The sequence below is a fragment of the Coloeus monedula genome (assembly GCF_965178545.1).
Source record: "Coloeus monedula genome assembly, chromosome: 2".
Lineage (NCBI taxonomy): Eukaryota > Metazoa > Chordata > Aves > Passeriformes > Corvidae > Coloeus > Coloeus monedula.
In genome coordinates this window covers 107,829,035-107,850,647 of record NC_138782.1, presented here as the reverse complement: position 1 = coordinate 107,850,647, position 21,613 = coordinate 107,829,035, and the positions used below count along the sequence as shown (strand labels likewise).

Genomic DNA, 21,613 nt, shown 5'->3' with positions numbered 1-21,613 from the left:
TTGTTAATGCACTTCCCACTGAAAGTCGTTAGTGGAAGTATTTTAACTAATATTATGCTTAGTGAGAGCAACTGAACAGAAAAGATGTGAAAACTTTGCAGGTGGAAGAATGTACCTGTTAATAATTACGAGAACCATGCTCATAAAAATAGGTTTTCATTTGTCAGAATGTTTTTGTTTGTGATTTTTTTTTTTTGGTTGTTGTTGCTCTTGATCTATAAATCCTCAGTTGCAGCAACAGGTATGGATGTTTGAAAAAGATTGCAGTGTTACCAATTACTATCTTAATAGGTTATTTGTATAGATGAATAGGCAGTTGCACCTATTTTTATTTAACTGTGTTTTGAGAAATGGTGAATAGTCTTTGTTTTTAGTAACATATGGAAACAATTTTCCTGTGGCATACCATGAGGAGGACTTCGGTATGGTGACACGAGGCTCTGGTTCTTCTACAGCTGTGTTAAGGGGGCACATTTCTGACAAGTGTCTTTTCTGCTACCATTAATGTTGTTGAAGTTGTGTGGTAAGTTGGTTAAAGAACTGATCAGTCTGAGAAATAATCATGTTGTTTCATTTCCTTTTGTTGAGTGGTCCATCTAGTACCTCTGTAGGTACCAAGGGGACTGTAAATACCATGTCAGTGAGGTGACACATCCCTTTAGTGGGAGCATGTGGGGATGCCAATTTAAAGTGACTGTGTAACCATAGTCTGAGAGTCCTCATCAGCCCTGGTAGTCAGAATTTCTAAGCATCATTAAATTCTGCTTGTCAGCTTCAGCAGATGGTGCTGGCTATTTTAAACTTGGTATTTCTTGCCTATTTGCTTTATTTTTAAGGTAGTACCTGTTTTGAATAGCAGAAGTTGGAAGGTTTGAAAATATCATGCTGTATAGTTTGCTTGGATTTACATTCTTCTTGGAAACTGTCAGTAGTCTTTTTTTGGTAGTTTTTTTACCATTTTAGTGGGAAATTGATTTTACACTGACAATCGTAGGCAAACAGATTATTTTGTCGGTATGAGTGAGTTTTTGCCTTAAGGTGCCTTAACAGTGATATTACTTAGGTTGTTGTGACTTTCCCTTTGGAACATCTGTCTTTTTTAATCCTGTTTTTTTCACACTTTTCAGAAAAAAAATCACACCCTACTTCCTTGTAGAACTGAATCTTTTGGAATGAGTGAGGTGAGGAATGGTAGAAAGGGAAAGGAAGTTGAATGTTGCACTGGGAAATGAAATTAAATGTCTTCCTATGCAGTAATCTAGGCTACAAAGCCGGACCTTAAACTTTCACAGGTCTTTATTGATTTTATTTTTCTGTTACCTCATTTGAGATGATTAATTTTTAATTGCAGAGGGCTAGAACTTACAGCTCTAATTATTGGAAAATGAGTCTTGTGATGAAGATGTAAAGTCGTATTAAATGTGAGACATTGATAAAATGAGCATGGATCTCTTAGGTTGGATGACTAATTTTGCTTTAATTTTAGTTCTTAATGGTATTGTCATTCACCTGTACTGAAATTTCCAGTAAGAATTTTTTGGGGGAAAGAAGAGGAGGGGCTGGGGGGTTATAGCAGTTATTTGTGAAGGAAACATACAAGGAATTAACTATGCCAGGGAAGAGAGTGGTGTGGAAATCAAGCAGTCTGTGTTCAGGATAGTGATGCCATTGTACATAATGCACTATTTGAGAACCCTGAAATACATGATGAGAATAAAAGGAATTAGTGAGTAGTAGATCCATGAAAATAGTGAATGAGGCAGTGGCTGTGGACTTGTGAAGTAATTTATAGAAATACAGGCAGATTGGACTCTTCTTCAATCTGTCTTCCAAAATGTATCATCTGTTTCTGTGGTTTTTTTTTTTCATTGCAATCTAATGTTTTGAGATTTCCCCAACACCCACCACCTCATGTCCCCCCAGTAAGCTTGCAGAGTGTGCAAAAAAATCCAAAACTAAGTGGGTGTTACTTAGATTTTACTTCTGGAATGCTGTAGGGAAGAAGTTGAAGTTGTTTTCCCGAGAAGGAATGAATTTAAAAAGAAATACAGCACATCTGGTAACCATTGCTGTTGCTGAGATTATAAGAATATATTATAAAAAGTAAAATCCAAGTGCTCAGAATATAATAGTAAATAAGTTTTGTGAAGAGTTAAAGATGTGTGGAATAGAAGCCTGTAGTTCAGGCTCAGGAGGAGACATTTAAAATATTACAAATAATTCTAAAGAGGTGTAAGCAATTTTAGGAAATGTTTTTACTGGGAACTTCTCATAATCCAAAAACTTATAACAAGCTCTGCTTTTAAGGTCCCTAGGAAATTGCAGTTCTCCCTGAGGTACTAGGGTAGCTGTAAGAAATAATTTATGCTCTCACTTATTTTACTGTAATGCCTTGTTATTTCCTGGCTGATCAACCTGAATGTGGAATGTTATCTATTAGTACAGCTGTGTTTGCTTCTTACATGCTGTGAGATGACAGCCTGGTTATTTGAAAGACTGTTTACAGATTGCAAACTTTGTCTAGAAAACTAATTTCTACTTCAATAATTTAAATGTGGGAGCCCACATTTTTTTTAAGCATAGACATATTCCAAAATGTTGATAAATTTGTATGTCTTTCAGTGTTTATTGCTCTGTAACTTGGTGAGGTCTGAATATTTCAGTTAATGAGTGAAATTTGCTCTATGTATTTTATATTGAATGGAAGGGAAAATTCAGTAATTGCCTACTCTAATGCTCAGTTTGTGGTGCTCTAATATTTTCATTAGAAGGGTATAAGCTTGACTGCTTATTTTGAAGATTTGTTTGTGGATCCTTCCTTATTGGTTATCCTTGTTCTCTTCTCAGTTTCATATCTTTTTTCCACTTCTTATTGACAAATAACTTTATCTCCTCTTATAGAGAAGAGCATACATCCTGTGTTGTTTTGTATTCCTTTTTTCTGTGTTTGGAGAGTGCTTTTATTTGTATAGTCAGTGTAGTTGCTCCCCTTTGCCTTAAGTAGGGCAGGACAGGTGGAAAGGCTATGTGAGATGGGATGTAGTAGAGGTGGTTATCTGAATGGCCATGTTACCTTTACATGTCTGATGTAAAACGAGGTTTTTTTTGGAAACGGTTTGTTTTTCTTGATGTTTCTGAAAATTTCATGAGCAATCTTTAAGTAACTTAGCAGTTAGATATTAGCATAATATGCTGCACACCAAGTACTTCGACTGTTGGGCATTACAGATCATTATGGTGTTTATTTGGCATAAAAATAATGATTTATAATAGCTTACAGGAGAACATAATCAGAAGTCGATGTCTTTTGTTACTACCCAGAGACAGTCTATTGATTCAGCTTTGCCTCAATCTGTAGCACATTTTGTTTATTGCATCTTGGCATTTAAATTATTTGGCATTATAGCCTGTTTTAGCTTACGCAGTTAAATCAGACATTATATGAAGTACTGAGTAATAGAAAATACATAAAGAACTTGTAGGCTAGGAGCCAACTTAAATTTAATTGGGGAATGTATGTTTGAATACTGTATTTAAGTTAAAATGTGTGACATGCTGTCTGATGACTATTATTGTAATTGCAGCCAAGAGGCAACAGAAAACATGGTGCGTCATTTATCATCACTAGAGCAATTGCAGGTAAATATGACTTGTTCTTACATTCGTGACTTCTAAGACTGTGTGGATTATTTGTAAATTTCATAATTTCTGCCCTTTAGAGTGCCTAATATAATGGAAATAGAGTGTAGGATGTGTTTTCAGGAAGATGTTTTGTAATTGTGAACATGGCTGTGTTATTTTTATGTCAATTTTGTGAGCATTCTTGTCTCCACTAGTTTGTTGGGACAAACTAATAAACCATACATCTAAGAAGTTAACAAGCTCTGTGTTTTGTGAACTGTATTTGATCCTCTGTTGTTTTTTTTTTCCCTCCCCCTCTCTTAACATCTCTTGCACTGGGCTGTTTTACATTCTGGTGATTACTACATTGCATAAACCAAGTGTTAAATGGCAGTAACGGAACTGGATTTTCATCCAGTAGAATTTCTCTTAGAATTTCCAAAAATATGCAGTGGTTTTTTTTTGTTTGCTTGTTTTTGACTGGCCATTTGCATTTATTCTAACATAAGAATTCGTTGGCCAAGTATAGAGGGTTTTTCCCTCAATACCTTTTTCTTTAGTGAGAATTTGAGATTTCCTGTGCAGCAAGCTGGAGGGTGTTTTAAGCCTATTACAGATGTAATTTTTACCTCTTTCCATTGTAGGTCCTGCATTATTTTTGCTTCGGTACATCTGGTACAGGTAGGTTTTATGAGACTACTGCTTCATTTTCCTATTTGGTAGTATTTTTATAGCTTTTTCATTTGATGGAAAGTAATTCTTAATGAAAGTAAAACTGAACACTTGTTTAGAATATTGTCCAAGCAATGCTTAGAATACCCTCTTTTCATAAATTGAGTTGTAGCTGCTTGAGTTGCAGTGGAAGCCTAAATAGTAAAAAGCTGATATGTACTAGTTTGACTTTGTGCTTTTATCAGAAGCTGAAGTAAGCTTGCAGTTGGAACATGTTTCTCCAAATACATATTTGTCCTCTCCACTCCCAACTGAGATATCGCAAGGGCAGCTGTTGTGGGTTTTTTTTTCTTAAGCCTCAGTGACAGATATGATGGTGCAACAGGGTTTGCTTCCTTTGGAGTAATAATTTTGATGTTTTTTTCTTTGACAATTCAAACTTGTACAAAAAGCTTGATAACTACTTGAGCAGCACTCATGCCATTTATAAATTTAAGTTTTGATTCAAAAAGTCATTAATGGTCCCAGAAATATGCTGCAGTAAGTGCAGTGTTTCTGGAAAATTTCAGCGCTGTGGTTATACCACTTACCAGGTTTGAAGATACCAGTTTCCCCTTTAAAAGGATAATCTGTTGGTTTTGAGTTATACAGAAAGGATGTTAGTGTGACTTCCTGTGAAGCAGTACTATACTTGAATTTGGCAGGGAATGCTGTTTTCCCTATTGCCGGTGTTCTGCTTTATTTTTGTGCACTACTCCCCCCAACCCTTTTCTTGTGAGTGGGTGATTTCTATGGGCACCATACTGTCATTAAAGTCTAGTTGTAAAGATTCAGTTGTAGACAGAATTCACTTACTTTTCTTTCCTCCCTCTGGTACTCATATTTAAAATCTAACTTCAACCTTTTATAATTTATTCTAGTGCTGTTTTCATGTATTTGATAAAAGAGTTTGGGAGGGAGCTTGAGAGGCCTCTATTTAAAGTCCCACTAAAAGCAAGAGAACATTGAATTCAGACTTGGTTCGTTAGGGGTCTGTCCAGCTAGGTCTTGGAAAGGTTAAAGGATGGAGAGCCCAAAGACTCTCTGGTCAGCCTGTTCAAGTGCCTGACTGTCTTCATGGTGAAAAATTCTCTTCCTTATGTCAGCTTGGAACCTCCTCGGTTTTGGAATCACAGAAACATTTATGTTGGAAAGGACCTTTACAGTCATCGAGTACAGCTGTTACCCCAGCCTTTCCAAGCCCTCCAAAGGGTTGATTGTAGTTTCTTGAGTTCCTGCCATGCACCTCTGTTGTTCCTACTTTCATGGTAATCTCCTAGGTATCAGAGTGCTGCTGTTTGGTCCTCCTGAGGCTTCCCCTTCTTCAGGCTAAACAAGTACAATTCCCACAGCATCTGATTCCTTGTAGGGCAAGTACTTCAATCCCCCCCCGATCATCTTGGTGCCCCTCCTGTTTAATGGTGTTCTTCTTTGAATGGGTGTCCCAAAACTGGCTGGTGACCAGAGCATACAGAGTCATAAATAGTCAGTTCTGTTAGTATGCAGTTTTGTTCTGTTAGTAAAAACAAGGCTGTTGTTAGCCTTTGTCGTTGGCAGGGTGCAGTGTTGATTCATGTTCAGTTGCACACCCTCTCAAGTGACTGATGGTTGCCTTGAAGCTGAGTTGTCTGGCGCGTGTATTTCATGTACTGCATTTATTCACTGTTCTGATTTAGCTTAATGCTTTTGGTATTTCAGCCCTGCAAAGTTCTCTCTGCCCGCTGGACTGGTTCGCCTGGTTAATAAGCAGATCAACTGGCACCTCGTACTTGCAAGGTAACCAGCTCTCATGCTTTGCCATTTCTGATAGGGGTGAATGTACTAATGCTTCCCCTGCTCCCCCTGCCACCCCCACTGATAGCCATGTTGAGCTGATATTATGCTAAAGGTGTGTTACTATCTCGGGTCAAAAGAAATACTGAAGGCTCTCACAGGTGGCCTTGTGAAAGAAAGCTTAGTGTGCTACCTGGGGGCTTCTGCCTGCTTCTCTTCAGTTAATGCACCTCTCACTCAGGGCTGAATGTCTGTCTAGCTTTTGAGGCAAAGTGGCTTGCAGTGCAGTCATCAAATTCAAGTCCTGAGTTTGGTTGATTAAAGACTTATAACTTGGCAGGGTATATAATTTTAAAATAAGCAGTTTATATTTGTGGAAAGTAAATGCGTACCCTCAAGACTTGTCTGCTATTGCATACACAGAGAAGTGAGATTTCCAAGGCTGGAACCAGCTGTTCTGCAGAAATGAGATCACTGGCTTTTAAAAATAAGTGCAAGTATGTACAGAAAAATGGTTCAGTGACATGATTACATGAAGGTAGCGTGCAAGGTTCTAGTTTATGTTGTATGGTAGGTACAAAGACACATTACTTACTGGATTGTGATAGTTACTTATTCCAGATAAAGCAATATATAGTTTTGGATGTTGCTGTTGTAAAATTATCTGTAAGCAACAGCTGACTCTGACCTCCCATGCAGTGAGATTTTAGACATTGTTCTGTTTTCTTAGTGCTGCTGGAAGATAGTGGATTTCAGTGAAATGAAGGGAGTATCACAGCATGGGTATTTTATTTTTAATAAAAAATTGATATTTCCCATTTAAATTTTTTTTTTAATTTGTGAATGAGGCAATTTGTATCTAACCGTGGAGAAAAGCACCTAGGACTCTGATGCACGTTCTGTAAGGAATGGACTTTAAATGAACTTTCACGTCTGTGTTTTTTCTTTCAGCAATGGCAAATTGTTGGCAGTTGTTCAAGACCAATGTGTAGAAATCAGGTAACTTAGCATTATCTGCTACTTCAGCTGTGGAGTTCTGAGAAAGTGTTTCTAGTCATTTACTAGCAATACTTTTAAAGACTTTTCTTTGTTTTGCAGTGTTGTATATTGTGAAATTTATCCATGGAACAATCATAAAAGCAGAAGCCTGCTGTTTCTTTTTTAGTTCTCTGCCATCCCCCATTAAAAAACAACAAAAAAACCCCACCCCTACATAAACCCTCCTTAACTGCCCCAATTATAATAGATGTGTTTATATAAGTATATATCTGTATCTCTCTCTCTGCTTTCAAGATGTGAAAGAAAAACAATCAAGATCCTCTAAAATACTCAGCAAAAATCATGGTCTTTCTAACCTTTGCCTTTCTGTCCCTTCTAGAAATTTTGCCCTAATAAATGGGACAAGGAGCTAGTATCTAGTGTTCTTCTCTGCAGAGTAGCTGGCATGTATAGTACTTCACCTTATTTTACAAGTGGAGTGGATTGCTGTAAAGACTGATGCTTTCCCTTCCCTTGTGCTCTCTTAACAACAAGCTCTCCTTTGCCAGTTCAAGAGCACATTGAGCTGTAGAACAGATCTTGATTGAGTATGTTTACTTGCTTCACAAAAATCCATTTGCTAGAAGGTCACACCTTCCATTTATATGTAAAAGAAGCAAGTGTATGAAAATTGTTCAATCAAAAGTGGTGTGAGCACCATAAACGTCAGCTTAAAGACTATAAAATAAATCTTGTGTTTCAGCTGTATTAATGTAACTATTCTTGCATTGTTTCTAAAATTGTAACCTAGAGAATACTGACTAGAGTTTTTTTTCTAAAGTTATATGAAGTGCTGAAATGATGCTGTCCTATTTTGTACAGCATTACAAATAAATGAGGGATGTTGGTATTTACGCAGTTGGATGAGGGTCTCTGAAATACTATTGTTAGTTACTGTAGCTGCCTAAGGGTGAAAATTACTATCTGCTTTTTTGAACAAGTAGTTAGAGGCCATGCAGGCCTTTGAATTGTGCACTTGGAATATTTTTCTATTCTGTTTATTACAGAAAATTGAATAGTGGGTTTTTTCATATCTAAATGCTTATGAGTCTTTTTTCTGCAGGTCTGCAAAAGATGACTTCGTATCCACAGTTGGAAAATGTCAAGGTACGGCAGCCTCCATCTACATCATTACTTAGTGGCATCATTGTTTTTATTCATATGTTGCTAAATTGTGTTGTTTTGCTTTAATGATAATGATACAACTTCTTAAAATCATTGAAAAGAATCTCTTAATAGTTTTGCTTTGTGGCTAGCTCCATTACCCTCCCTCTGCCACTTCTTTTTATGATGATTAATATATGAAACCTGAATCTGAAATTAAATGATAGTTAGAATTAATGGGTCTGGGAAACATGGCGTGGTTTTTCTTTTTTTACCCTCCTCTGAGATAAGCTTGTAATGCTGGTAGGCCCCCAGCATTTTTTTGATGCAGTTGACTTTTTGTTCTGTTTAAGGGATTGTATTTTTTTTTTTGCTTTTATTAGTCATTTTACTCCTTTTTTGTAGTGCCAAAGGATCCTAACCCTCAGTGGAGGAGAGTGGCATGGAGTCATGATTGTACATTACTTGCTTATGCTGAAAGCAGTGGAACAGTCAGAGTGTTTGACCTGATGGGTAGTGAGCTTTTGGTCATTTCACCGGTATGTGCTCTCTTGGGTTAAATATGAATATAGTAGAACTTTTTTTAAGGATCATGGATAATTTCCACTCTTTGACCTTTTTTCAAATCATAGCTTAGTTTGCTATAAATGTTTACACTATGAATATCATGCAGAAATGGACCATTAAAAGTTTCACTATAATATATCCATCATGTGATCAAAAAAAGTCACGTGTAGCCCTTACAACATCACAAAGTGTGTGTTTCACATCTGTCGTGCAATTGTGGTAGATCTGTAGGTGCATCAGACAGTGAAAGCACGGAATCACCACAGTTTGCAGTAATAGATTCTCAATCTGCGCTTTGTATGCAGAGTTAATTGTAAATTAAGAAACATTGCTGCTAGAGTACTTTGCTTGGTATGATAATAGATAGTTGCTGTTGACAGGCCCCACAGTGTTGTGATGCTAGGTTTAGTTTAGCAAGCTGCAGCTTTCCCTGAGCTCAGTGGAGCTGCTTAGGGCAGTGTGAGCATTGTTGCACTCCCGTAGTCCATTTCGGACGGCCCCGCACTCTTGCTCCGGTAGCTCTCAGCCTTACAGCACAGTGACGGCGAAGGAGGCGACAAGGGTCTCCCCATCGGGGGTCTTAGAGGATCTTTAATCTTACACCTTGTCCTGGCAACCCCCAGAGGCAGAGAGACCTCGTGATCCAGGCACAGGGGGGTTTGCTCAGGGGCGGGGTTGGGGTACAGGAACCGATGGGGAGAACCTGAGGGAGTGGCCAGGGCTAGGGGCAGGGGAATGGGGGGGGGGGGGGGAAATATGGGACAGGCAAAGCAGTGGGTAAACACATCACCACACGACACAATATATTTTCTATTGTGTATGTTCAAAGGGTCTATTGAACTGACTTGTGAAGGTGACTCAAGTGTATTTCCTCCACGTATTGTCTTTGCAAACTTTATAATAAGATTTCTTTAAAATCAAGATAAAAGAAAATGTATTTAGTTTGTAATACAAACTATGAAACTTTATTTTTTTAATACAATATCTTAAATTTAACTCTAGTTCTTTCAGTAACAGAGACACTTCTTAAAATCCCCTTTCTCTCCCAATGTCTGCCTTCATTTTTGGATAAAGACAGCAAGTTTTCCAGGCGATCTGAGTTACGCTGTTGCTGGATTGATCTTTCTAGAATACAAAGCAAGTGCCCAGTGGTCAGCTGAACTCCTTGTTGTTAATTATCGTGGAGAACTGAGAAGTTACCTTGTAAGGTAAGCATAAATTTTGACTTCCTTTGAAAAGGCACAGTGAACTTCAAAGGAATTCTTTCTGCTCTTTAAAGAAAGTAAATCTAAACAAATGTATGTGTTTTTTTTCCCTGCATACTTAGTGTTGGAACAAATCAAAGCTTTCAAGAAAGTCATAGTTTCAGCTTTAGCAGCCATTACGCCCACGGGATAACAGCTGTCATTTATCATCCTGGTCACAGGTAAGTGTTCTTGTTAGCTACCTGACAATGACATGTAAATGATGAACAAAAAGTGGCAAAATAAGCATTGAAGTGTGTTGGATGTGGAGGGGGAGAAAGATCTATTCTAAAATTGCTATTTAGTGCATCAGTAATAACAAGTCATGTCTCTTTCTACTATGAAAGGAACCTTACTTCATCTCACTTGACTTTCATGATTCCATTAGTAATGTCCTTTTCTGTTTGAGTACCTTGTGTAAGCAACATGCATTTTCTAGAATGTCAGGAATAGCTTCGAAAGAGGTTTCTGAACGTGATGGGGGTAAAGGCTGAAGTTTAGTTGTTGGTTTGGGTTTTTTCTATCTGGAATTGATTACTGGCTTTGTTGGCCAGCCCATTTTCCGTAGTGTTCTGACTGGAACTGCCTGGTTTTGGTATTTGGAGTTGTCTTGTGATGTATTTTCTCTGTTAGTAACCTGTTGGGTATGGAAATTGGAGTTGAAATGTGGACTGCCTTGCCTGCCTGCTCTTGAACCCAATGTAATTGGAATAGGTCCTAGTTTAGCCTATTACTTGAGCTAAAAATGTGTCTTAACTTTTTTAAATATCGATTTGTTATGTAGCAAGATAAACTCAGCAACTCTATTTCTCTTCAGTTGTAGGAACTAAACTTTTTTCTAGATATTTTTCTTCTATTAGATCTGCTAGGATTGAATCTGTCAGTGCAGTGTTACATCACTGTATTGTTTTAAATGGAAATTAGGCTTGGCTATAGAATACCAGAAGAAACTCACTGTTGAAAAAACTTGTTCTCATTCTTCAGTGTTAAGTGAGCTGTCATATCTAGCTTAGGAAAAAAAATTATTATTAATGAGATGTAATGTTCTTCTAGCTTATTATTTTGAGAAATTAATTTTGTGTGGGCTTTTTTTTTTTTCCACCTAATACATATTTAGTGATTTCACATAATTAATACTCAGTATACTAAATCTAGAGTTTTGAGGTAATAGGTGTGGGTTATGGAGCTTTGGTAGCACTACATGACAAGACAACAGAACCAACCCATTGTTTCCTTTGATCAGATCAGGGTTAATGGTTGTAGTGTCTCCTGTGATGTGCCACCAGTTGAGTGACTTAGTGAAGTTGAAAAATTGACACTTGAAGGAATGCACAATTGGATGGAATGGATGGAAAACAAAAGAACCTGTGTTTTGCCTCTGATGGAGGCAAGTCCTTTCCATTCTGAATTTAATCTGTGGTAGAAGGCTTGTAAATTTGTGATTGGAGAACTCCAAATTCATGAGTAGAGTCTTGCTGAAATTTTTGTGCTATCCCAAGAAAACCCTAGAATGGCTTGAAGGCAAGCTCTTCAAAATTGTGCATAAAAGAAAATTGTTGATACGGACACCTAGAAGTTTTAATTTTCAATAATGTGAACTTTGATCACTTAACACATGTTCAACTTTGTAATTTTATGCTTTCTTGCATTTCATTTAGTCTCAGATGGTGAAATTATACTGGTGTCTCCTCACTTCTTGTAAGGCTTGACTTAGTGCATTACTGTATTACTGTGTATTTGCTCATTACCCTTTACAGTGCAATAAAATAGCAGTTAAGAACTTAATACACTTAATTTTTTCAATTAGATGTATGATAATTGCAAAGAGAATATGTTGGTAGGGAATGTTTCTGAATCTGTAGAAAAACTTGAAGCAATAGCTTTGCGAAAAAATCCAATAATGACTTTTACTGTTGTTGAAAAGTATTATATACTTTAATTTAGATACCTAATGTTGGTGTTCTCATGTGATCCAGCTTTCATCTAGGATGGAATTTATGGGGCACTTTAGTTGACAAAACTTAAATGTCTGCTTCAGTGTGAGCTCTTTGTAAACTCAAATCCAAGGTTCAACAGCTGCTTGTTTTGGTATCTTAATCCGGAGCTGAATGTCTTACTTCTGGGTTAGCTGCAATTGCTGCAGAAAGTGTTTGATATTAAAGCCTAAAGTTTGCAATGAAGGACTTGTGAGGAAGGAGTTAAAGGGTTTCAGATTTAGTTAAAATTTGTTGTACCAAAATTACTAAGTAAAGAAAGGCATATCGACTTTTTATTGGATGCCTCAATTGAGCTTGTTCCTGAGACCAGTCTTACGCTGGTTATCTTCAACCCAGCTTTCTACAAACCTGTGGAGTGGAGTACAACTGAGGTACTGCAAGAGCAGCCAGTTCTTGAGACTGGAGGAACCCTTGGAGATCATGTAATCCATTCCCCTTCACCTCAGGGTCAGGTAGAACAGGTTGCTTGGAGCTATGTCACTGCAGTCCAAGACCTGCACATCTGTGTCCCCCCTTAGGAGCATGGTGTAAGGCCTCTGAGGTGCTGGGGACAGCCTGGCAGCGCATCGTGATTGTTCAGAACATAGACAGAGACAGGTTCTGGCCATTATTTTCTGCAAACTGCTGCACAAAATGCTGCACTCTAGGCCTGGCACTTTTACAGGGGTCTTTTTCTAGGACTTGTTGAAAGGGTTTCTGACCCCTGCTAGCCAGGTGTCCATCTGGAACTAAAGCTCAAAGCATCCTTTGGTTAGGAACAACTGGCAGACCTTGGTAAAAGCTTCTAAAGCTTCCTAGCTAGCTCTTCCTGGCAGTGACAGGCATCGTGAAGTGAAAGGCTTCCCAGGAGTCCTCTGATAGTCTCAGGAGTCCTCAGATGGTCCCAGAAGTATGTAGATGTTTAGAGATCTAGAAATGAAGCCTGGAAACAGCTGCTCAAACTGCTGCATGCTGGCTGTGCTCTGGGTAGAACACACGTGCAAGAAAAATATTAGGCTTCCTCATGTTTGCGTCTCCTATTGCAGTTTTTGGTCAAAGTGACTTCTCTTTTACTGCCTTAGGCAGTTCCTTACACCACAGAATATCTAAAACTTCTAAGAACTTTAGGCATCATGCTCAAGAGAGATCTTACCACTTTCCACAACTACGTAAAAGGTGGTTGTAACCAGGTGAGGGTGGTCAATCTCTTCTCCCAAGGAGCCAGGAAGATGTAGGAGAAAACGAGGCTTAAGCTGTGCCAGGGGAGGTTTCGGTTGGACATCAGGAGGAATTTCTTCACATGAAGGATGATTAGACATTGGAACAGAGTGCTTGGGGATGTGGCAGAGTCACTATCCCTTGAGCTGGTCTAGTTGACATGGTAGTGTTTGGTCATAGCTTGGGCTTGATGATCTCAGAGGTTCTTTTCCAGCGCAACTGATGATGTGATTCTGTCGTTCATCCATGGTATAAAATCATCTTACTGTATGTTTGAATAACAGGAGACCTGGGAATACTAAATAAGTTTTACTGACATCTTAAAAAGGATTAAATGTGGAAGAAAATCTTCTTTTCTTTTTTTTTTTTCGTTTATTCTTTCATTTGAGTTTCACAGGTGTAGTTTGGGCATTGCCAGCGGCCAGAGCCGCTCTGTGTGAGCGGCAGCCACTACTGGGGGCAGAGCTCCTCAGGAGTGATGTGGCCTTGGGAAAGGAGTAAAGTTCCAGGGCAGAGCTTCGGGGTCCTACAGTTGTGCCTTTTTTTGTAGATGCTTTACCTTTGATGGGTGATTCATTACAATGATACTTCCAGACAAACTTAGACACTTATTCTCAAGGTTTTCATCGAAGTAGTCATCAGTCAAATAGAGAAGTGCTTGTTAATAAGGTGAAAGGGCTTCAAGGGCAAATGCTTTGATACAGTTTAGTGGTGGTCAGCAATAATTACAAGACTTATGTCAAAGTTTTTAAAATGCCACCTATTGTGTGTAACAAAATTATTACACGCACTTGTATAATTGGTGCAGTGGCTTTAATTGGCAAGAAACTTAATGGCAAACCTTAATGCATTCAATTCTTCAGTGATTGTACCACATCTGAATAAATGAAAATCTGATGCTTGAACAGAATGATCAGAACTTGTCATATGCTTCAGCTGTTATTTTTTTTCACTTTTGAGGATAAGGGGGAAACTCAAACTTGCAGCCAGACTTTTAGATGTTGGGAATTATGACTTACCTGGAAAGCTAGAGATGAGACTGGATAGGTATAAATGCTACAAATAACAAATGTTACTTGAATTATATTTAAGTATTTTTAGATTTCAGTGTATTTATTCACAGGCAAAGCTTATTGTGGCTGTTAAATGTCTTGGTATATTTAGTCTTTTTGTTACTGTAAGCAAACTGCTATAGACTTAAGAAAATCAAAAAAAGTATGTGGCAGTATATGAAACCATAATACATCTTTATATATTTTATAGACTTCTTCTTGTAGGAGGCTGTGAAACAGATGAAGATGGAGTATCTAAAGCAGCTGGTTGTGGAATATCTGCTTGGAGAATTCTGTCAGGCTCCCCCCATTACAAACAAGTCACTAGTTATGAAGATGATGTTAGAACAGTAAGTATGTGTCCTCGTTTTACGGGATGAATACTATCAATGGAAGCTCAATATGTATCTCTTTTTGAACGAAGAATTTAATGCAGTGTTTTCCTATTTTCTAAGGTATGATGTGTGTGTGTAAGCAGTTATGTTTTTTCCCCCCATCATCTGTCTGTTTTTGCTTTTTAGGTAGTATGATTTGAACTTTAAGTTCTTAATTACCACGGTTTTAAAACCAAAAGCAACAAGAAAGGAGTTTGTAAATTTCCAAGCTACAATATTTTTTGCTCTTAGCTGTACATTGGGATATGTTATGTGTCCTTGTTGGAAAAAAATTCCAGTTTGTTCTTTTATTACTTCAGAGCGAAAGGTAGCATACCTGAAATAAATGTTTCAGTTTAACTCTGGCTGTTGATTTCTTTTGCTTCTAGTAGAAGTAGGTGTTTGATTTGATAACAACTTGGTTATACTGAAATCAATTTACAGCATACCAGCATAAAGTCCAGTGTTTACTCTTACATAGGTATTGCTTAGTATTACAAGTGAGTTGTTAATTTAATTGCAAATGAGTAGTGCTTTTCTGTGAGATGTTATATACCTAATGAAGTGGACAAAATGATACAAACTGGATTTTATTATGCTTGCATAGGCAGTCTTATGGAAGTTTAAAAATAGTAAAATCATAAAATATGCTGAGTTGGAAGAGGCCCACAAGGTTCGTCAAGTCCAACTCCTGGCCCTGCACAGGACACCCCAGGAGTCACACAATGTGGCTGAGAGCATTGTCCAAACACTTCTTGAACTCTGTCAGGCTGGTGCTGTGACCACTTCCCTGGGGAGCTGTTCCAGTGTCAACCAGCCTTTGGGTGAAGAACCTTTTCCTGACATCTAACCTAAACCTCCCCTGACACAACTTTAGACCATTCCTCAGGTCCTGTCCCTGCTCACCAGAGAGAAGACATCAGGGTCTGTCCCTCCTCTTCCCATCACAAGGAAGCTGTAACTGCGGTGAGGCCTCCCCTCAGTCTCCTCCAGGCTGAACAGACCAAGTGACCTCAGCCGTTCCTCATACGGCTTCTCCTCAAGGCCCTTCATCATCATGGCCTTCCTTTGGACACTAATGGTTTAATGGCTTTCATATATTGTAGCACTGCTGACTCATACTCAACTCGCTGTCAGCCAGGACCTCCAGGTCCCTTTCACCAGCACTGCTCTCCAGCTGCTCATTCCCCAGTCTGTGCGCACAGCCAGGGTTGCCCCAGATACAGGATCTGGCACTTGGCCTTGTTAAACTTTGTATGGTTGGTGATTGCCCATCTCTCTAATTTGCCAAGGTCTTTCTGCAGAACCTCTAAAGAATCTTGGAGAGTTGTTTCAGTATTTTAAGTATGACTTTAATATTTGGTGCATGAAACAATGTATGAGGTTGTCTTTCATTGTATGATTTGGTTCTGTTCTTACAGGCACAGAGAAGAGGATTATTAAGGATTATGAATTTAAGATTTTACAGCAGGCGGGGAACAGAACAGGTATTAAGATCTGGATCTACCTCAGAAATGTATTTTGCTAACATAATTGTCCATTAATGACTACCTGAGAGACTGACTGAAAGTAGGTTTTAATTGATGGAACGTAGGAATTAACGTTCTATTAAATTAATCTAAGAGCTTTAGCATAAAATGGAGTAGCTTGCCACTTACTTGGCTTTCTTAAAAATCTAGTTAGTTCATTTGCTAAAGCTTGAATCACTGGGTTTCAGGAAAAGGTTTAGAGATGTAGAGTTCAATATTAAATGTAAGCCCTTATTAAAAAACGAAGGTATAAGAAGCCAGTTAATTATTTGTTAATGAATGTGATAATCAGACCCTGTAAGTTGTGTTATATATATTCTACAAGAAGAAAGTAGATTGTGATGCTGTTTCTCAAATTCATGCCCAAGAGATAAAGAATAAACAGAACTCAGCCTTCTGCACTACACCTATCCCATTAGAAAACAACAAAAAATCCTCAGCCCACAATTTTCATACCGTGTAGGGAAGGAAAAAATGCATGGATTCAAGCTAATCATTCGTGGCTTAAATAGGGCAGACCCAGGAACTTGATTTTTACAATCTGAGATAAAAGGGAAACATTTTGCTGAGTAGCTTCAAAAGTTTATTACGCGTCAGGCTTCTACTCCCAAGGATGCATGTGAACCTAATGAAACTACTGATCAGAATCAACTTACTCTTAATAAACTCTGGGTATGGACCTTGTGTTCTCTACCCTGGATGAGTGTTAAATCTTGCATGTCATGCTGATGTGTAGGTGTGTGCTTTCTGTCTTTCTAAGGTGTTGTACACAGTGCTCATGGCTTGCTTCTCCATGCCTTAGGAGCTGCCCATGCAGTACTGCACTAACTTCTCTTATCTCTTGTCTACTCACTCTGTATAGCCTTCGTTTGATTCCTTCTTCTATACCCGTTTCCCTTCTTGTAAAAAATTTCATTTTCCCTTCTTTTGCTTTACAAGGAAAGAACAGTAAAGAATCTGTCTACCACCTTCACTCTGTGTCCTCCTGAGAGAAAAAATGGTTGATCTGAGTTGGAAATGACCGTAATAGATTTTTGGGATGTTTTAGGTGACTGGTTAAAAAGAAGAAGTTGCCTGCTTGATTGGAAAGGGAAAGCAAATCTTTCTGCATCTTTCTCAAGGGTGGAACGGGGAGAGATTTTATTTCCTTCACTGAAAATGCTAAAGATAAAGCTGATGTAAGCTTTTTTAACTGAAAAGCTTGTACTGCATGTAGCTATACTAAACTTCAACTTCATTGCAGTTGCCAGTACTGAGTTAATGAAGAAACGTGGAGACTTACTCATCCTTGAATATTTTGATTCAATTTCAGAGATTATGGCTTAAATATGTAAGGTACAGTTTGTATTCTTAGTGTGACATCAGCACCAGGGTTAAAATACAACAGACACGGCAGCTAGAGGATTTGTATATTAGAACTGGCTGTATTGGGATTTGATTCTTAGTGTTGTTAAGTGACACTTAAAAAATGTGAAGTGCCAGCTTGCTGAGTTTTTCAACATCTTGTTTTGCTGTTCCCTTAAGTTGATGAGCTGCTTACAGAAGCAGCATTGCCTGCTTTGGCAGAGGACTGATTAATTTTTATAGATATCAGGGCTTGGGTGATAAATTTGAGTGAGTTAATGGCCACCCAATATCTAAATCTAACATGCAGATAGTTATTACTGGCTGCTGAGTAAACATTTACCTTCTTTTAAGATCTGTGATGTATACCACTGATCAGTTATCTGAACAGGTTATATATTTTAGCTCTATGTTTCTAGGTCCTTTAACAGTCTTTTGTTACTTGTCCTTTGTGCATGCAAATTGATTTGTAAGGAGAGAATTGCCATTAGAAGGCATGTAAAATTCCTGGGCAAACTACAGTTGGAAATGCACTACTCCAGCTGCTTAAGAATATAGCCAGAGAATATTAATATTTTCTAATATAAATAATTCTTAATGGGTTTAAAAAAAACCCTTAATGCTCTCCTTTTCAATTAAAAAGACATTTTAGGCATGGATTTAAGGAATGCTCTATAGCTGCAAACCACTGTATGATAGTGAGCAGATTTCTTGATTGTCATTGTTTCTGGGGCATACCTAGAACTGTAAAAAGCCTGAGAAATAAAATAAAAATAGTAATTAAAAAAACTCCAAGTCCAAACAAACATAATGACCTGAAAAGAATATTTTTATCTTCAGATAATACCTACCTCTAACGTTCTGTAGAAATGCCATTAAAACTTCCTAATTGATAGATGTCAACTAACCTTTCTGTGCTTAATTTATATTGGGGTATTTTCTGAAAATTTTTAGAAAATTTTTAGAAGTGAACTAACAAAATGAAATTTATGAACAATGTCATTCTTGGGAATCTGCATCTTGCTGTCTTTCAGGCTTTAAAAACTGAATGGTCTTTCTGAAAATGTAGAATTTTGTTGGGAGAGGAGCGAATAAATATAAAATGTATTTTCAGAAATTGTTGTTCATTGCCAGAAGCACTAAATTTGACTTTAAAATTTAAGTGTGTATTTAGAGGGTCTTGTGGAAATAGTATATAGATCCAGTTGTAAATGTGCAGGATTTTGTGAATCCTTAAGAAAGTATTTTGTTAGAAGTATGTTTTGCCTCTTAAGGTGTCCAGAGCTTAAGAAAAACTTAATCCAGGAGAATTTTTGTAGCCTTGATGAAGCTCATTTACAAGTCTTGAATTATTTTACCTGTATGGATTAATCTGGTATTTACTATGTTACTACTTGGTCTGTTGTCGTTCAAGGGAGTCTTAAATTCTGATTCAGTGTCCTGAAATGAACAGTGTGCTCCTCCAAGATCTCTTAATGTCTGTATTTCTTGTATACCTTTTTTTTTTTTCTTTAATTGAAGAATTTGATTTGTAATAATGCCTACCCAGAAGTTTGCTCCCGGGGAGAAAGACCTGTACTAAGCTGTGATTTGGTAATAGTCTTCCTTGGGTGGACCAGAGAGTCAGGATAGTAGAAAACTGAGGCTGCTGAATGTTTTTTATGTACAAAGCGTGACCTGCAGTTTTCCCTCCCAAGTAGCTCTGCATTGCTCTCAGAGTGTTCTCCTAGGAATGATGCACTTCCAGGTTTTATTTGCTGTATAACAACGTGATACAAAAGTTCACATTCCGAAAGATTTGTTCATTCTATGATAGTGTTCTTCCTTTATGCAGGTTGTTTTCACTCTTGCATGCCACAGTTGATCTCTTATTTTTTTTCTTTTAGAATAAGGGTGTTTTTGTTTGGTTTTAATTTGAGGCATATTAACTTTTCAGAGTGGATGATTGCACAGTTTTTTTTCCCTGAAATAGAAAATATATATTTGGAGGAATTTTTTTGGGTATTCCTTGGTGTATAATTCTATTGTGTGTGTTTATTTATTTGCTTGGATATCATGTTTGGCAGGATGGAGTTTTCAAGATGAATCTTTCTCCTGATGGAGCTCTTTTGGCAGCTATTCATTTCTCAGGAAAACTGACGATCTGGTCTATTCCATCTCTCAGACAACAAGGAGAATGGGACCAAGCTGCTCAGGTAAGAAGAATGTACATGTTTAGAAACTTGACTTACGTATCTTGCTCCTCTGGAAATGTGTTTTCATGGGAGATCAGAGGAGTTCAGATAACCGTGCATTAGCTACATACTAACTTCTCAGTCAACTCTGTGTTTTTCAAGAGCCCTAAACTTACTTGTATAATAATCTTTTTTACCCATAAACTGTAAACTTGAAAAATTAAGAAAAAGAATCAATTATGTGCAATGAATTTTTCATGAGGCATTTTGGTGCCAAGTAGGTAACGCTGTTAGAATTAGACTACAATGCCATTAGACTGAAATGCCGTTATAAAAGAGAAGTAGAGGCTAACACAGTTAAATTTGTTTCAGTGGTTGAAACCAAATTCTACTGGATGTCTAATGTATTCTTCTAGTCCTCCCTCAAAATTCACCTTACCTTGCTCCAGATGACATTCTAGAGCATTTTCTTAATCAATTTGCTGTTAAGTCGAATGCTTTCTACAGGAATTGCTTGCAAAACTAAGTAAGGGAACTTAGGTTAAGAATTGCTCAGACACTGGCAAACTTCTATGTGACTTGTGTGAATTTAAACACTGGGAATTGAAAGCTAATTAGTTTTCAAAGGAAATTCCATATAACTAACATACTTTCTGGGTAAAGATAAAACTTTATTTTAATGAGGAAATACATTTTGAAAAGTGAAAAATCTGAAACAATGCACACTAGTATGTGAAGTATTTTGATTTTCCTCCCATTAATTTCTTGACTAATAGTAAAGAAAGGCCTTTCACTTGAAGTGCTGCATCTTGTGTTCTGAACCTACAAGACATGAACCAACATCAGTTCCAAACAGGGCAAACAAGTCGGATTGAAATGTAGTTTCAAGCTTATTCAGAAAAGTATTTTTAAACAGCAACCAAAACAACCAAGCAGAAAAACCTCAAAGAAGTTTGGCTCTACTATTGGGATAAGTGTTGTGTGTGTGTATATGCATATCTGTTTATCTCTATTTTTAAGACACACTTCAGACAGATTTTGCTCAAGGATGCTTACAGTGTGTCGTATTTTTTTCTTCCTTTTTAGCAACAATGAATATATATCCTGAAGGAGCATTCGGGATTTTATAATTCAGTGAGGGTGATATAAAGGAATATTCAGTACTTGACTGTTCTCAAAATTTTTTTATAGGTGAAACTGGTGTCCAAGTATAATGCATATTTTCATAATATGAAAATAATAATATGTGTGATTACAATGTAATTGTCAACCAGACATACTTGTTAAATTAACACTCTGCTTGACCCAAACGTACTTTGGTTATTTCAGCTACCTGTACTTCCACTGCATTGCACTTGGGGGTAGGATTTCTGTCACTTCTAAATCACGTTTAAAACAGCACTGCAACATAATTTTGAACCTTGCAATGCATCAATTAATAATACTGCTTGTTTTCTTGCACTAGTCTTGAAAGGGGCTTTATAATTTTGAAAATAGCTTGGGAAAATACTTACAGAACTGTACTAGACTGTCACACAGGACCACTAAACAGACTCTTGAAGGTTATTTTATGTGCCTGCAGTCCTATGTATAGACATGAAAAGCAAACTCTTGGCTTTTGATTGCTGGAGAACCTTTATTTCAGAAATCTTTAGGGTATGATTACTGTTTCAAGCTGGTCAGGCCATGTCTCCTGGTTTTGGTTTTTTTTTTTAATTGTCTGTAGAAAAGTACAATGTGGTGTTACAGCAGTTGTATGTTTATGCTTGAGAAGAGTTTGAATTTACAGGGAGCATTTTAATTGAAAGATGAGTGGGTCAGCAACAGAGTAAATAAATGGATTCTGTGTTACAAAAATTTACTTGCATATAATTTCGTTTTTTTCTTT

General features: G+C 37.5%; 1 protein-coding gene across 2 annotated transcripts in view; it reads left to right on the top strand.

Moving 5' to 3' along the window:
• Nucleotides 1-21,613, top strand: part of NBAS (NBAS subunit of NRZ tethering complex) — a 165,708-nt gene that overhangs the window by 892 nt on the left and 143,203 nt on the right. For both annotated transcript variants that reach the window (XM_082301743.1, XM_082301742.1), the window contains exons 2-12: nt 3,585-3,639; nt 4,266-4,302; nt 6,031-6,108; nt 7,057-7,104; nt 8,207-8,250; nt 8,653-8,786; nt 9,889-10,022; nt 10,142-10,240; nt 14,516-14,654; nt 16,100-16,165; nt 19,618-19,746. In XM_082301743.1, coding sequence (XP_082157869.1) covers nt 3,585-3,639; nt 4,266-4,302; nt 6,031-6,108; nt 7,057-7,104; nt 8,207-8,250; nt 8,653-8,786; nt 9,889-10,022; nt 10,142-10,240; nt 14,516-14,654; nt 16,100-16,165; nt 19,618-19,746 — 963 coding nt within the window. The remainder of the gene's footprint in view (nt 1-3,584; nt 3,640-4,265; nt 4,303-6,030; nt 6,109-7,056; nt 7,105-8,206; nt 8,251-8,652; nt 8,787-9,888; nt 10,023-10,141; nt 10,241-14,515; nt 14,655-16,099; nt 16,166-19,617; nt 19,747-21,613) is intronic.